The 14690-nt window shown below is 37.9% G+C and overlaps 3 protein-coding genes across 4 annotated transcripts; 1 reads left to right on the forward strand and 2 right to left on the reverse strand.

Annotated features, from left to right (window-relative positions):
* Window positions 1–117: 117 nt before the first annotated feature.
* On the reverse strand, window positions 118–4398 carry LOC105454027 (protein inturned). 2 transcript variants are annotated; one of them, XM_011696354.1, is made up of 12 exons: window positions 4364–4398; window positions 3947–4153; window positions 3571–3871; window positions 3088–3360; window positions 2865–2936; window positions 2509–2765; window positions 2329–2418; window positions 1872–2217; window positions 1422–1759; window positions 1025–1347; window positions 683–849; window positions 118–585 (listed from the first exon to the last, which is right to left on the reverse strand). In XM_011696354.1, the coding sequence occupies exons 2-12, from the start codon at window positions 4105–4107 to the stop codon at window positions 118–120; spliced, it is 2796 nt and encodes a 931-aa protein (XP_011694656.1). In that variant the 5' UTR covers window positions 4108–4153; window positions 4364–4398. The 2 variants fall into 2 exon arrangements, with proteins under 2 accessions (XP_011694656.1, XP_011694665.1); XM_011696363.1 differs by lacking the exon at window positions 4364–4398 and adding an exon at window positions 4324–4359.
* Window positions 4399–4688: 290 nt separating this feature from the next.
* On the reverse strand, window positions 4689–8593 carry LOC105454038 (cell division cycle protein 20 homolog). The gene is made up of 8 exons (XM_011696368.1): window positions 8435–8593; window positions 7679–8204; window positions 7337–7470; window positions 7174–7265; window positions 6793–7078; window positions 6408–6705; window positions 5820–6136; window positions 4689–5676 (listed from the first exon to the last, which is right to left on the reverse strand). Exons 2-8 carry the CDS (start codon window positions 7789–7791, stop codon window positions 5348–5350), a joined length of 1569 nt encoding a protein of 522 aa, XP_011694670.1. The 5' UTR covers window positions 7792–8204; window positions 8435–8593; the 3' UTR covers window positions 4689–5347.
* A 52-nt stretch (window positions 8594–8645) lies between these two features.
* LOC105454050 (protein SON) lies at window positions 8646–14563 on the forward strand. Its single transcript, XM_011696380.1, is given in 13 exon segments — window positions 8646–9144; window positions 9236–9571; window positions 9767–10145; window positions 10147–10362; window positions 10450–10601; window positions 10754–10896; window positions 11009–11117; window positions 11179–11357; window positions 11464–11574; window positions 11661–11774; window positions 13078–13306; window positions 13569–13684; window positions 13762–14563. Coding segments are annotated over 13 exon segments (2541 nt in total). The 5' UTR covers window positions 8646–8801; the 3' UTR covers window positions 13876–14563.
* Window positions 14564–14690: the final 127 nt, after the last annotated feature.

Below are 14690 nucleotides of genomic sequence, written 5' to 3' on the forward strand. Positions count from 1 at the left end.
CATAATAAAAATCGATTAATTTTTATTTTTAATAAAATTTTTATTTTTAATAAAAATTAATCGATTTTTATATATATATATATATATATATATATATATATATACACGGTGTAAGTATTACGAGTGTAACTGAAAAGCTATCTCGATTAGATTCTGAGGTGCAGAGTCTTGATGACACACATACAGTTCCTTCGGATGAGGACTCGTGTAGAGACGACCAATTACCCAAAAGGCTGTATTTTCCCATTCAAATAATACACCGTGTTCTTTAACAGCGATTAAACTTCTATTGATTACCGTTTTGTCTATATCTTGATTTAACATTTTAAATCTTACTGTATTATGCAGCAATCTATGGATAACATGTACACACTTGTTGAAATTAACAAGAATCTTGTTATCCTTCGGTGTGTTTTGAATGGGAATTGACGTTAATAAAATTCCTTCTACCATGTCTAAGTGAACGTAATGATACAAATAATTTTTATCACCTGCAGTTAGCTTTTGTGGTATCAGGTATTCCGCTTGATTTAACAAATTCTCTCGTATATTGGATATATCCATTGTAAGAACATTACTATCACTCTGTAAGAAAGTATAGAAAAATATATTAATATTTGTAACGTGCGCTATGGTTTTTTCACTGTAAATACTCATGTCCAGTTTATTATATGACAGTTACCTTATATATGTCGATATCTGAATCACTATCATCAGAATATCTCAATGTCGAATTGATCTTCTCCCGGATTGCTCGTCTTCCAAGTATAGGCATTGCCTCGTCGCTCATTTCACTAACACCACCTGTTCCTTGGCTGAGTGAATCTTCGGACGTTTGTAGAGAATATACTAAACATACGTGAAACAAATATATTTGTAAGATAACAATCTTATAAGACATAATTAAAATAACTATTATATATATATATATATATATATATATATATATATTACGTATATTGTAAAAATGACAAAGCTAATTAAGATGTAAGAAGTATTTGAATTAATTTGAATTCCAACTTACCAGAACCCGAGATAACGGGATTTTCTTCGGAACGTTTCTTCAAGATAGAAGGTAATTCTTGCGGCTTTTTACTGATAGAACTGACATTCTGCTTAGACGATACAGTTTGCGCGTCGGACGATTTTATCAATCCGAACAGATTTTCCGTGATGCTGGACGACGCCTTCGTCGTTGTATGTTCCTCAAATGGTATTACCTCAGGTCTGGTATTGGATGTAATCCATTTCGAGGCCAAGACTGTAACTCCTATCTTTTGTATATGTTTCAGCGTTTCTTGAGCCTCTTCGACGTAAAACACATCCGGGCCTATCGCATCGTTGTACCTGATAATTGAATGATAAAATTTTTAAATAGAAAGCAATACTTGAACTGTACGCGTAAAATAATATACACTCACTTGGCAGTGCATCCGCCGGATTCCAACAGCACCGCTAATAAATCGTGTCCATACCCGATAACCAATAAAAACCATTTTCCATTGGGTATCAATAACTGGTCGCCGTCATTGCCGTCAACATTCCCGCGATTGCAAGACGAAGGATAAATTTGTTTCCACAGAACTAAGCATTTTACTTGTTCCTGGCTCACAAGATTTAACAGACCGTTGTGTCGCAGAAACGAATGTACGTCGATCAGATCGTCGTGAGGCAAATGAGATCCCAAAAGGTGACATTTGTGGTAAATGCAACTTCCTAATATAGTGTACAGTCTTTGACAATCCATAGGATCTTCGTTCTGTTAAACACGCGTCTATTAGATACAATAGATGCATATATTTAATAAAGTTTAATATAAACGTATTTCCTTAATTATTTAAAATACAGTTAAAATAATTGTACCGACATACCCAATCTCTGTAATCCATAGCTTCCATCTCGCTTAATGCAGCGTCTATTTGAATTTGCGCGTCTCTCGGTAATTGTATAGAACTTGCGACCGAAAAGGCGCTTCTGAACTTATAATTCTCCAAACTTTCAGCACTTTCATTTTGTGGATTCGCTGAATTCGTTTTAACGTCAGCATCTTTGCAGGAATCTTTGATATTCATTAATCTACGCATAATTAGCATGAAAAAATGATCTAAGGAAGACTGGTTCTCCACAGAAGTAAAGCACTTCGTCAGCGATTGGTAGGTAAATTCTAATGTTCTGACTATGTCCTCTGTAATCTTGACAATCTCCTGAGGGGAACAGCTACAAAGGAACGATTGATAAAATTCTTATTAAAATGGATGCTGTGTTTTTTCAAAAATATTTTAAGAAATATTATAATTTTAATCGTACTTTTTTTTTAGTAAAACTCACCATTTGCCAGGTAAAGCTATCAAAAGTAATTCATCGTCGCGGGATGTGTATGCAATATGCATTTCTTCTTCGCCTATATGGACAGTTGTACTGAAAAATGAACGTGATGCGACATATACATAAATTTTGTTCTCAATACAAATTACAAAATACAATATTAACTGTACGTTTGTAGCATACCTGAGTGGTTCCGAGCCCACTATACTGGGTAATAAATGATTAAGAGTTATAAAAGCTCCCCTTGCCGTACAAAGAGAAGAATGCGCACTCTTGGTTTCGAATCGCGGATACGTGTATAATACGCCTTGCAATTCTTGTCCCATTTCCGAAAGATCTGCAGTCTTTAAATATATTACGCCCAACGGATAATTCAACAGAGATTCCATAAAGGAACTGCTGGTTTCTTTACTCAGCAGATATTGGACCAATATTGATTGCTAAACAAAAAAATACGATCTATAAGATTTTACTTCATATATATATATAGGTATATATATGTATATCACTCTTGTTGTATTTATATAAAAATTAATTACTTTTGGTTCATTTGCTTTTGGTAACTTTGCAGTAACATCAACACCAGCCACTCTTTGCAGTTCTAATGTTACCTGTAAATAAAGAATTTTTAATCTTTTCATTAAAATTAAAAAATATATCTGAATATAATAATTACGCAGTAGACTCTAATAATTACATAGTAGACTCTTAACGAAATTATTAATTACTTTATTACACTTATCGATTATTATTAAATCTTACATTTGATGGCGTGGTGATTTCAGACAGTATCCGGTCCAAATTCTGGAAAGTAACATTATTCGAATTGATGCTCCGCAACCAGTCCCCGATTTTTATATTTCTGTTCTTCATAGCTTCACCGTCGGGTATAAATCCCGCCACCATAACTCTGACCTCGTCCGAGAACGCACCCGGGGTGATACCGAAGTATGCTTCACATAAAGTTGCCCTTCTTCCAAGCTTATGTCTTCTCTCAGGATCAACCCACAGCGTGACTTCTCGAATTTCTCCTGCCTGATAACAAATAGTTACGTACATTACGGATACAGAAAGCTGATTTTGACATTTCATTATTTTGCTACATTAGATTATTTGATCACAGCTAAATCTCTCGATTTAAAATCGTGTTTTAAAATTTATTTTAGTTAAATATATTTTATATATATAATAACTATATTTTTAACAAAATATCAGTTTTATTACTGCAACTGGACGGCTTAATACCTGGAAATCTTGAAATTTGACCTCCTTGCTTCCATCTCCCTTCTCTTGAGCAGCTGTATTACTTGCCGCGACGCTACTGCTGATCCTTTTATTTCTCGTACTCCACCGCTTGCTCTCCTTGCGTCTGATAAGACGGAACAATTTGCCGGCTCTCGTGCTGCGGCGACGCGTTAACTCAGGCTGAGGGCTCTCGCTCTTATCCTCCGAAGCTGTGGGATTCTCGAGCAGACTTTCCTCTGCCGATTCTATGTAAAATACTTCTCCGTTGGGTCCGATCTCCGACTCCCATTCAACCACAGAACTGCGTATACACTTATATATATTAAATTTTGAAGATATTTAAAATTTTTCAAATGTGCCCGTTCGTTGAATTTACCTGCCGGTGTCTGATTGCGAGTAATATGACCCTGTGCTGGAATCGCTGTCACTCGCCCACCAATCATGATCATCTTCGTTGCAAATATCCGCAGAGTACGGCCGATCGGATGATTTACATTTGGATTTCAATAAAGCACTCTTGCTCTCTGGCTCGCTCATCTTTCGTTGAAAATTATCAAGTATCTTTATCTTACAGCATCTAGCTCTGCAATAATCCTGTAAATATAGACCTGAACTTATGCAATATTATAACATTAAATTTAAAATAAGTATCAATTTTCTGCACTGATATCTTGAATTATAGCACATGTCTCTCAACTATTATTTCACTTGTATTTATTTATTGTATATATATATATATATATATATATTGACTATGAACAAGGTTGTAGGTAGGCTCAAAGCCTGATGCTACCTGAATGCACCTGTGTAGGGTACCTGAGACAGGGCTTGTCTGCTAGCTTGTGGGAAGAGAAAGAGAGTGGGGATACGACGAGTACCTTCTTATTTTAATATGCGTGAAAGGTACAGTAAGGTTCTTATACGTATGTAAAGCTGAAAGTGAAGAACACGATTTTTATAAATATATATTTTATAAATTTATGAAAAATTTCAAATGTAGTAAAATATCAAATAATGTGATAAAAAGAAACTTTTTTTGGAAAGTTAAAAATTGAAAATTAGCAACAAGATAATCATGAAAAGTTTATGGCAAAATAACACGAGAAAACTTGTAAAACTTACTATTAAAAAAATTTATTTATTCCTTACATTTATAATTATTAAAAACGATCCCTATGCTTAGTACCTGAATTTTTCGTGCAATAAAAGTTAGAGACGTAACACACTATAACGCAAGCTTGTTTGTACTTAAGATTATTTAACAATAATATATTCTTGATAAATATACAGTATAACGCCCCCATCTCCAATTTTCCTGTAAATTTGTTTTCGAGCATAGAATATATTCTGAGAAGGAAAATAACTTTGAAATGATAAGGAAAAAAAACCGGACTTGACCAACTTCTCCTTCTCAAAATATATTCCACGCTTGAAAATACACAAATTTACAATTACAAGAAAATCAGAGGTGGGAACCTCTGTACTGCACATTTACCATATTCTTATATCTACACACATTTTCTCCACAAGCATAAATCCCAAATGCAACCCCGTATCTGTTGATATTATTTATTTTTGAATTTTTTTTTCTTGCTTTTATATAAAATATAGATCAATCAATTGATTCGATACGTCAATGTTTCTATGTTCGACGATATTCGACCATGTGTCATATATATATATATATATTATTTCTATTTATATACCGATCGCGTACAATCATTTAGGAAAATAAATACAAAAATGCTTACTAAACAACATGTATAACATGTCGATTTTATCGAATCGATTGTTTGAGCCTAGACGCGACCGATTTTACGTCGTTGGATTCTTTCTTCTTTTGTGGGTCCATTTGGAAGCATTTCCACAGCCGTAACGTTTCATCGGCACCAGAGCTAAGCACCGTAGTACCATCCGGGGACATGGCTAAATGCAAGACGCGACTGGTGTGCCCGGTAAGTTCCGCGACCTTCGTCATCATCGGGTACTTCCAGATTGTCACTTGATTTTGCGCGTATCCGTGTCCAGAAACGATCTCTTTGTAATTCGTAGACCACAGCAAAGCGCAGACCTGAGACTTCGTATCTATCGTATTCAAACAGGCACCTGCGGTAAACAAAAAATCGAATGTTTTACATTTATCTTATTTTTATCACCAGCTGTTACATAATTTTCTTACATTACTACGTCAAATTTGTATGCTCTTTAGATTTATTATAATTTACAAATCGATTCCTCCCGCAACTTGCCTGTGTTGCAATTCCAAAACCTAATGGTACGATCGGCGGTACCGCCGCCGCTCGCGAGCACGTTGTTTTGCCAGGGGCACCAATCGAGCGCTTTCACGGCGGCTTGATGCTGATTGAACGAATAAACCGGCTGCGTATGAGAGTGCCTCTGTCCGGCGATCGACGACCAGATTTGCAGCATGTTGTCGTTGCCACCACTCGCCAGATACTGCCCGTCGGGCGACCATTTCAAGCCGCACACTTCTTGAGCGTGTGCGTTTATAGTCGAGATCAAGTGATCACGGTCCCTCACATCGTGATGCACTATTTTACCGGATCTGTAAAACAATGACATAGTTGCAGTCCCAAGCTTAACTTTTAATTTCAATTTTAATCTCGATTGTGGTTTATTCAATTTTTAATAATTTGCTATTTTTGTTCAATAAATATATTTAATTTTAAATTACTATTATATTCATCAATCTAATTGGTAACTCTATAAAGATATTTTCTATAAAGATATTTTCTATCAATTAATTCCTTTTAGAACTAATGGACAACAAAATTAGCACACAGAATTAGCTTATCCCGCAAATTTGGGCATACTACCTGCAGCCGCTCGACAGTATATGGGAATTCCACGCGAGAGAACCAACTCTAGCTGCGTGTCCGTTCATAACGCGCACTCTCTTCATCTGACTGCAATCCCACAATTCTGTATTTCCCACCGTGGTACCCACTGCTAAATACGGGCCTTCCTGAATCCATGCAACTGAACACACATAATCGTTTGCCTCCAATTCGAATAACTGCTCTATGGTACCAGTTCCAGCGTTCCACAAATAAACGTTAGCGCCTAACGCCACGGCCAAGATGTTATCGTTCGACCAGTCCACCAAGTTCAGATCTGTAAAAAAAAAAAAAATCACATTTTTATTCGCGTGTCCCTCCGTGGCTTTCGCAGGTGAGAAATCGCGAAGAGCAGGCCGCTTACAATAATCGTCGATGATTTCAGGCGCGTCCAGTATTCTATCAGGGGCCTGTGGTATGTGTCTCGTAGAAGCTCTAACGCTGGCCGGCGTCTTCGTTTGGCTGTACAGGACCTTGAGAGGATTCTGATACCCCTCCGGCGGCGCCGGTGCCTTGATCTGATAAGATAAAACTCGCGCGTTGTTTATATCACCGCCGTAAAGATTCTCCCCGATGAGACGCTGCATCTCGCGCTTAACAGGGCTCGTTTTGTCAGCTCTGTCTTGCTCGGCGTTCTGTTGCTGAAGAATCTGAAGTAGACAAAAGCAGACAAAGAATAGTCAGAAGTGCCTTGAAATTATATATCTGAGATATCTTGGGAATTTAGTTATGAACACTCGCTCACCTTGAAGTGGCTCAATTCGAAATTGGTCGTGGCTCTCGATGGAATGAATCTGTCACCACCGCTGGGTGTCTTGGCTGGGGTAGTGGCTCGACCTATTACGAGAGGCCGATTGAAAGTTTGTTCCTTTCAATAACACAACGTACGAATTTTAGGCTACACTTACTTGGAGACTTCTTGGTGCTTTTAGCTGGAGTTTTCTTGGTCTTGCAGTCGTTCCTCTTCGTCGGGGTCTTTCCAGATGTAGTGCTGCTGCTAAAGGAGGTAGCTTTCTTCGACGTGTTAATACTGAGATTAGCGCTGAAACACGAGGTGCAAGTGTGAGGTACGAGATACTCGTGTGTGTTGAATAAAGTCGATGTGTTGTTTACATGCGGATCTGATAAATTCGCTCGACGAAATCCATGTAAACTGATTTTCAATGTATAAATGACGACAAGTTGTCGAATTTAACAATAAATTAATAAACGCACGGTCAGATTCTCGAGGGAATTCAAGGATAGCTTACCTCAAATTTGACGTTTCCATGCATTTCTTCTGCCAACGCGGGACCGCGCCTTTGATAGCGTCGTCCATGCGGGTCAGATTGTCGAGTTCCTTCATGAATCTCAGATGCGACATGACGAGCGAACACCGTTGAGCGTACGAGCGGTGACGATGGAGAAGTCCTGAAGGGTAACGTCAGCGGGAATCGACGACAACCACGGCGACGAGCGTCGGGCACGTCGGCCGACGCCGAATCGTCGAGCGATAACACACACGCGCTGGAGAAACAATCAGTTGGAACACCACCTCCGTCGACTCTGCTGCTCAGCTTCCACCGATCCGTCCGGGATACGCGTCGATCGATCTGCCAATTTAGCGTGAATATCCTCCGAAAGGACTGCGAGGCGATAGCGTGGTTTAAATGAATGCGATGCTACTCCAACAGGCCCACCAAAGGGAGATTTAAAAGAACGTTAGATTTCAAACCACCGGTCGTTTCCTGTTTTGTCCGAGCAGGTGTCGCCTGGCGCGCTTCCGGTCGAAAGTTCCTAGATTATAAATTTAGTGACTTTATTCCGATCGGATTTGAGATCCGCCTAGTGGCGAATCCATAATAAACTTGTCCGTGCTGTCGTGCGATACGTTTTTAATTCGCAATTATTTTCGCAATTCTAATGACAATTTGTGTAAATGCAATCCTAATTCCAATTATTTGCAATTCTAATTTCCAATAAAATGTTGCTTTCGAGGAAAATTATGAAAAAGTTATATGGCTTACACATATTATTACGACAAATTTTTAGTTCAAAAACATTTTGGAACGTAGCCCTGCTATAAATTTGTTTTTGACAGCTGCGTTATTTTATAATTTTCTGCATTTTAATTAGACATCGCGGTGAGAGAAAGAGGAAAGATGAATGCCGCGAGCAGAGAGCTGAGGTTCGGAAGTTACGAACAAACCTTAAATCGAAAGCGATCTCGATCGACTGTTTACGCGAACATGGTCGGTGATTGTCACCGTTGTTAGTGAGGTTATACGAGTCGTCCCTCGCGAATTTGCCTATTTACGAGACGACTCGCTCGAGTTGCCGCGCGGAAACGCGCACGGGAGGAACTAAGCGAGCGAGCGCAAGCGAGGTGGCGCGATGACAGATTTGTTCGACATCACGAACCTGATCACGACCGTCGGCGTCGACGGCGTGAAGATCAAGCAGGAGCCCGGGCTGCCGGAGAAGTCGTCCAACGAGATCCTGACGGAGCTCTTCAGCACCTTCGAACACGCGCCGACGGACGACGGCGGCGCGGCCTCGCCGCCGAACAGCGGCCAGCAGCTGGTGCCGAACGGCGGCGTCGACGAGACGGCCGCCAAGCCACCGGACGAACATCAAACGAAGAGGAAGAAAAGCAAGAAGAAACGCAAACATAAGGAGAAGAAGCACAAGAAGAAGTCGCGGCACGACTCCTCGGATGGCAATAGCGACGCAGAGGGTAAACAATAATACACGCGCACGTTACATTACCTGGCACTCGTTTATGACGACAACGTAATCATTAACTTTGCCCGTGTCCTCCAATGCAGGTGTCAAGAAAAAGAAGAGGCACAAGAAGAAGGCCAAGCGGAGGCGCGAGTCCGTTTCCAGCAGGTCGTCCGATGTGGGTCACGGTAAAGCCAAGGTGGCGAGGACGGACGACGACAAGGATGTTGAAAGTGCCCAACGTGACGCTAAATTAAATCTTGACTCATTAGAAAAATCTAAATGTATGAACGACGGGACGAAGCCAGATGATCAGTATACAGAGAAAGATTTGGATGTGACGGACAAACTGTTAGATAATTCTGGTAGTCCTCAATTACCGCCTATATCGAGGAAGATGGACGATGAATCTGACGAGCCAGTGATACCTAAACTTTTTGGTTTGTACTTCTTGCTGTTGATCACATTTACAAATTGCTTTCTAAAATTATTATTTTAGAAAAGTAATTACTAAAATAATATTAAAAGATATTTAATTGACATAAGAATATATATGATATTTAATTGAAGTAAGAATATATGAAAAAAAAGAGAGAAAAAAGGATGATTAATATTAATGACTTCTTTCTAAATAGAACCAAAGCAGCCTTCCCAAGGGAAAATATTGATAAAGGATCTCAAGAACAGTACCGTTTACAGTGAAACGGTGAAAGCGATAGAAAATAAGCAGAAGGCAAAAGCCGCGGGAATGGAAGACGGCGAGCTCTCTGACAGCAGTAGCAACAGTAATAGGACGCCTACTTTGAGTCCTACTCCACCTCGAAATCGATCATCGTCGTTCAGCCCGAGCAGAGATAAAGCAAGAAGCAAAATGTTCAGTTCAACAAAAGGCCATTCCAAAACTGATCTTAGATTAGTCTTGAAAGAGAAGGAAAGAAAAAGGTTTGAAAAAAATTGTAGAAACGGTAAAGATTTGCATAGGTAGCGATCACATAAGGAACTTCAATTGCAGAGGCACGAGAGATAAGGACAGATCACAATCGCGCACTCGATACAGCTCGCGTAGCGGTAGGGGAGAGAAGCATAGGGGCAGGAGCAGGGAGAGACACGAAAGGGACAGGAGCGGTGACAGACGAGACTCGGGTAGAAGCAGAGAGAGGCACAGATACAGAAGCCACAGTGAAAATAAAGACAAGCATACGCGAGGCCGAAGCGTGAGCAGGGAGAGAAAGTTAATATCGCGTCAAATTGTTTGAGAATAATGCAATAACATTTGTAAACTTGTTTACATAATTATATGTTCCTTTTTTTTCATTAGGGAGAGAATAGAGATTAACAAGAAGAAGCTTTTAGAAATCGCAAGGAGAAATGTTATAAGCATGATAAAACAAGGAACTCTGTCGGTAGCCCAGCAAGACAAAGCTATCGCTGCCATACAATCCGGTGGGAAAACAGTAGACGAGCTTACAGGTAATTTTTGTTCACATTAATTTTTATTAGGAGTATATATATGTATATATATATATATATATATATATATATATATATATAATTCAATTTTTTGTCAATTTTATTCCTGTTATTCTGCAATTATATAATTACATATAAAATTACGTTTTTAGATTTTTGCAAATCATTATCGAAATCTGAAGCGTTAGGTGAATTATCTAGTATCTCTTCTGAAGATGAAAGTGAATCCGAGAAGGGATTTCATCATCCTTTTCTCTTAAAGGAAAGACCTAGTTCTATTATAATGAATATTAAGGTTAGTATAAAATCTCCTTTATACTATCAATTACACACACAAATCTCAAAATTTTATGTTTTTGCAAGTATAAACGTGAAAGTTTAGAACATACTTTATTTTCACTCTTTAGGATGCAAAGCAGCTGCCAACAAAAACGTTTCAAGAAAAAACAGCTGAAACGTCAAATCAACTACGGTTGCAGTTTCCTGTCTCCAGTGGACAGCATCATAGAAGAAGCGGTAAATAAATTTTTAACAATTCGTTTTACTCCAATTCACTCGATGCAACGTTTTTCTTCAGAAAACGAATGGGTACCTGTTACGCCAAAGAAACCAGAACCAAAAAAGATATTTGTACCGCCTTCTTCAAATTATGCTACAACTACACCAGCGGCTATAATGCCACCACCACCACCACCACCTGTGCAACCTGCGCAACCTGCGCAAATTGCGCAAACCGTTTTCCCCACAACGACGGAGGTAAAATAAAGAGGAAAACGCGCGCGTGTTATATGTCGTAAAATTATATATTCAATTAATTACACAGTTCAATTAAAAAAAGTTTTATTAACTGTGATAATTGCAGACTATGGATATTGGCTCCATAGTGTCTGAGAGATTAGCAGCTATAAGAAAATTAAGGGAGAATCCAAATGACGTAAGCGCTTTGAATGCAATGCATCGGGCACAAAACGAGGTAAGAAGATGATAGATTGTCACAAAATGGCACAATGTATATACCTACATTATATATAAGTTATTCATTTACGAATTTTTTTATAGATGAGAACTTGGGCTGAAAGTAAGCAGATACCAGGTCAGTTTACTGGTAGTACGGGAGTTAAAGTGCTTACACCTGCAGAATTATCTTCAGGTTATCAGGCCTGGGCACGTAAGGTAAAGTTATTGCGCATTTTATTCCATTCCGGATTCCACGAAATTCATCCTTGATTGACTCCACCAAATCAAAAGCTCACGATGCATTTTCAGGTCAAACGTGAATTATTGTCATAACACTATCAAAAAAGTTTCTTTTATTCTTACGACACAATCATATTGAATAATGATATGATAATGTCAAATGATTAAAATGCAATAATGCATAATTAGAATTGAAATTCTTAAAAAAAAAAGCATTTTATGTATGTGATATGTGAATGCATCTAACATCCATTGTAATACCTTTCCTTTTTCCCCTCTTACTAAACAATGAAAAGTTCGTTACACTTTATAATATTCTATGTTAAATGTCGAGCCACTTGAAATTTTTGACCTGACATTGTTTAGTAAATTACACCATTGACACATTGATGATATTGCCTGTAACAAGTTTTCAGGCACGGTCTCCACTAGAATCAATAGAAAGTTAACGTTGATGTTAGTAGAGACTGTGTTGTAGGCACAGACTATTTCTTATTTAGGAGTGGATTCTGTGCCTGCATGGACACAGGAGCGTTATTATTTCAATGAAAATTAAAATTTCGAAATTTCGCAAATTGTGACTTTAAATCTGAATCTTAGTGAATTTATCCTATTTTAGGGACAAATTTTACACTGAGAGCAAACACGAAAAATAGATTAGAGAGAAGATCGTACATTAATTTAAAATACTTAATTGATTACGAATTGCAAAGTACGTAAACAATGAATTTTCTGTATGTTTGTGACCGAGATAATGAGCTCTTGTGAGATTACTGCTAATTATCGTCAGCTTCCTAGGATTTCACCAGAAGCCAGTATGTTGTCTCTTAATCATTAAAGCTGGGATATTTAGCATTAGTCTGCATCCACCTGAGGGTTTGTTACAGGCATATAGCTACGTCAGAGAAAAAAACAACTTCGGCAGCCTGGTGCAGAGATTATTATTTGTTCGGTATGTATCTGTTTGGTAAGTGTTCTTACGCAAGTTGTACATAACAGATTTACCGCGTAACTATATTTTCACACATTATGCACACACATACACAGAGGGAGATTCTTTCAGATTATAACCGAAAAAATAATAGTCTATTATCTCGATGAGTTTATTTATTTGAATTGTGCCGTTCAATATATATGTTTTTTTTTTAGCAATTGCTAAATTATCGACTCCAAAGGATAGGGACGTAAAAATTCGAAAGACTAGATTTTCATACCATATGCGCGCGCGATGCAACACCAGACAGTTCCATTATCTCTTCTAATTCAACAAATTGTTTAGGATCAATTAGTATCGGCACAGCCTGTATCGGGTGGAATGGGTATGGCGTTACTACAGAAGATGGGTTGGCGACCTGGCGAGGGTCTAGGCAAGAATAAAGAAGGAGCCTTGGAACCGTTGCAACTAGAAGTTAAACTGGACAAGAAAGGATTGATTTCTGATCAGGACATCGTGCAAAAGGCTAGCAAAGCTGTAAAGCCTATGGTGCCAACAGTTAAAACACTGGAAGGTATATCTTAATTTATATTATTTTGCGAATTTATATATATATATATATATATATATTAGTTAAGAAATTTATATAGAATTCATTAGGCTCCGAGATGCAGCCGTGACCGTAGAAGGCGCTCTCGAATTTAGTTGTGTGATTCACATACGCGGTTCAAATTATAATTGTTGTTGTTGTTGTTGTGTGTGTGTGTGTGTGTGTGTATTTTTTTATGGATTTAAACTAAATTTTATTATCTGCAATTATTTTATTCTACACACAGGCAAACATCCAGTGTCGCTTTTAGGGGAATATTGCACAAAGAAGAAGCTTGGAGCACCAGTTTACGAATTGTGCTTCGAATCTGGACCAGATCACAGAAAGAATTTTCTCTTCAAAGTGAGCAATGTCACTATAAATAATTTAATATTTTTATACTTGGAGATATGTATATTTATACATCTAATCTGTTATAGGTGAAGGTAAACAGCATTGAATACAAACCGAGTGTTGCAAGTTCAAACAAAAAACAGGCGAAGGCAGAAGCAGCGCAAATATGTCTACAGAGCTTAGGCTTATTGCCTTCTTAGTTGAACCAACGTAATCGAGGAGCTTGTAGATTTCCGTCGCAGTAACAGTACACATTTCCCTCGGAAATAATAAGTGATGCCATACAAGTAACTTTATGTACCAGTGATATCGTGCGAAAAATTAATAAGTGACTGGCGTTGCCAAGTTCTTGTAATTAATCATCGGAGCTAATTTAAATTGGTGCAATAGAATATACAATAAGTAACTATATATTTCACAAATTTATTTGCAACAGCAGAAAGATGTATAGAGTTGCTCTATTAGAATATTTCACCAGTTTAAATGTTAAAGTATACTTTGACGGACCTTCTTAGGCCCGGTTTCACAATTCGCGGTTAACTCGATTTAATCGAAGTTCAATTCGCTTTAGTTTTTTTAAATCTAAAATTCCCGCGTTTCTGTTCCATCTGTTTTGATTGCCTTACATGGAGGAGCACATTTTGAGCGTTATTCGCAATTTCCGTGCTTCATGTATGACTGGCACCATTAGAAAAAGATAAGTTAAACCGAGATTAAAATTAATTTTACATTTGTGGAACCAGGCCTTAAAAGTCTAGAAAGTTAAGTAATCTTTATGTTTAACTTATTTTTACATTTGTTTTTTTTTTTTATTGTAAATACTATACAACAGAAAAGAGCTTGGATGAAAGAGCTAGCAGCCTCAAATAAAGACGTTAATTTACATAATTCTTGTCATATCCATTCGTCCCATTTCTTTCTTTCTTTTTTCCCTGCTCTAAAAGTTATATCTACGTGCAAAAATCGCGTTAAAACGTTTGCACTATTTATCTTTCCTGAACATGCATCTCTAAAA

The sequence above is a fragment of the Wasmannia auropunctata genome, unplaced genomic scaffold (assembly GCF_000956235.1).
Source record: "Wasmannia auropunctata unplaced genomic scaffold, wasmannia.A_1.0 LD336106.1, whole genome shotgun sequence".
Lineage (NCBI taxonomy): Eukaryota > Metazoa > Arthropoda > Insecta > Hymenoptera > Formicidae > Wasmannia > Wasmannia auropunctata.

Coding starts and splice junctions, on each gene's coding strand:
- LOC105454027 (XM_011696354.1), bottom strand. CDS start 4,107: ATGAGCGAGCCAGAGAGCAAGAGTGCTTTATTGAAATCCAAATGTAAA. Junction 1,348..1,421: donor TCCGGCGGATGCACTGCCAA/GTGAGTGTATAT, acceptor TTCAATTATCAG/GTACAACGATGCGATAGGCC. Junction 586..682: donor CAGATATCGACATATATAAG/GTAACTGTCATA, acceptor ACTTTCTTACAG/AGTGATAGTAATGTTCTTAC.
- LOC105454038 (XM_011696368.1), bottom strand. CDS start 7,791: ATGTCGCATCTGAGATTCATGAAGGAACTCGACAATCTGACCCGCATG. Junction 7,079..7,173: donor TCGAATTGAGCCACTTCAAG/GTGAGCGAGTGT, acceptor TGTCTACTTCAG/ATTCTTCAGCAACAGAACGC. Junction 6,137..6,407: donor ATACTGTCGAGCGGCTGCAG/GTAGTATGCCCA, acceptor ATTGTTTTACAG/ATCCGGTAAAATAGTGCATC.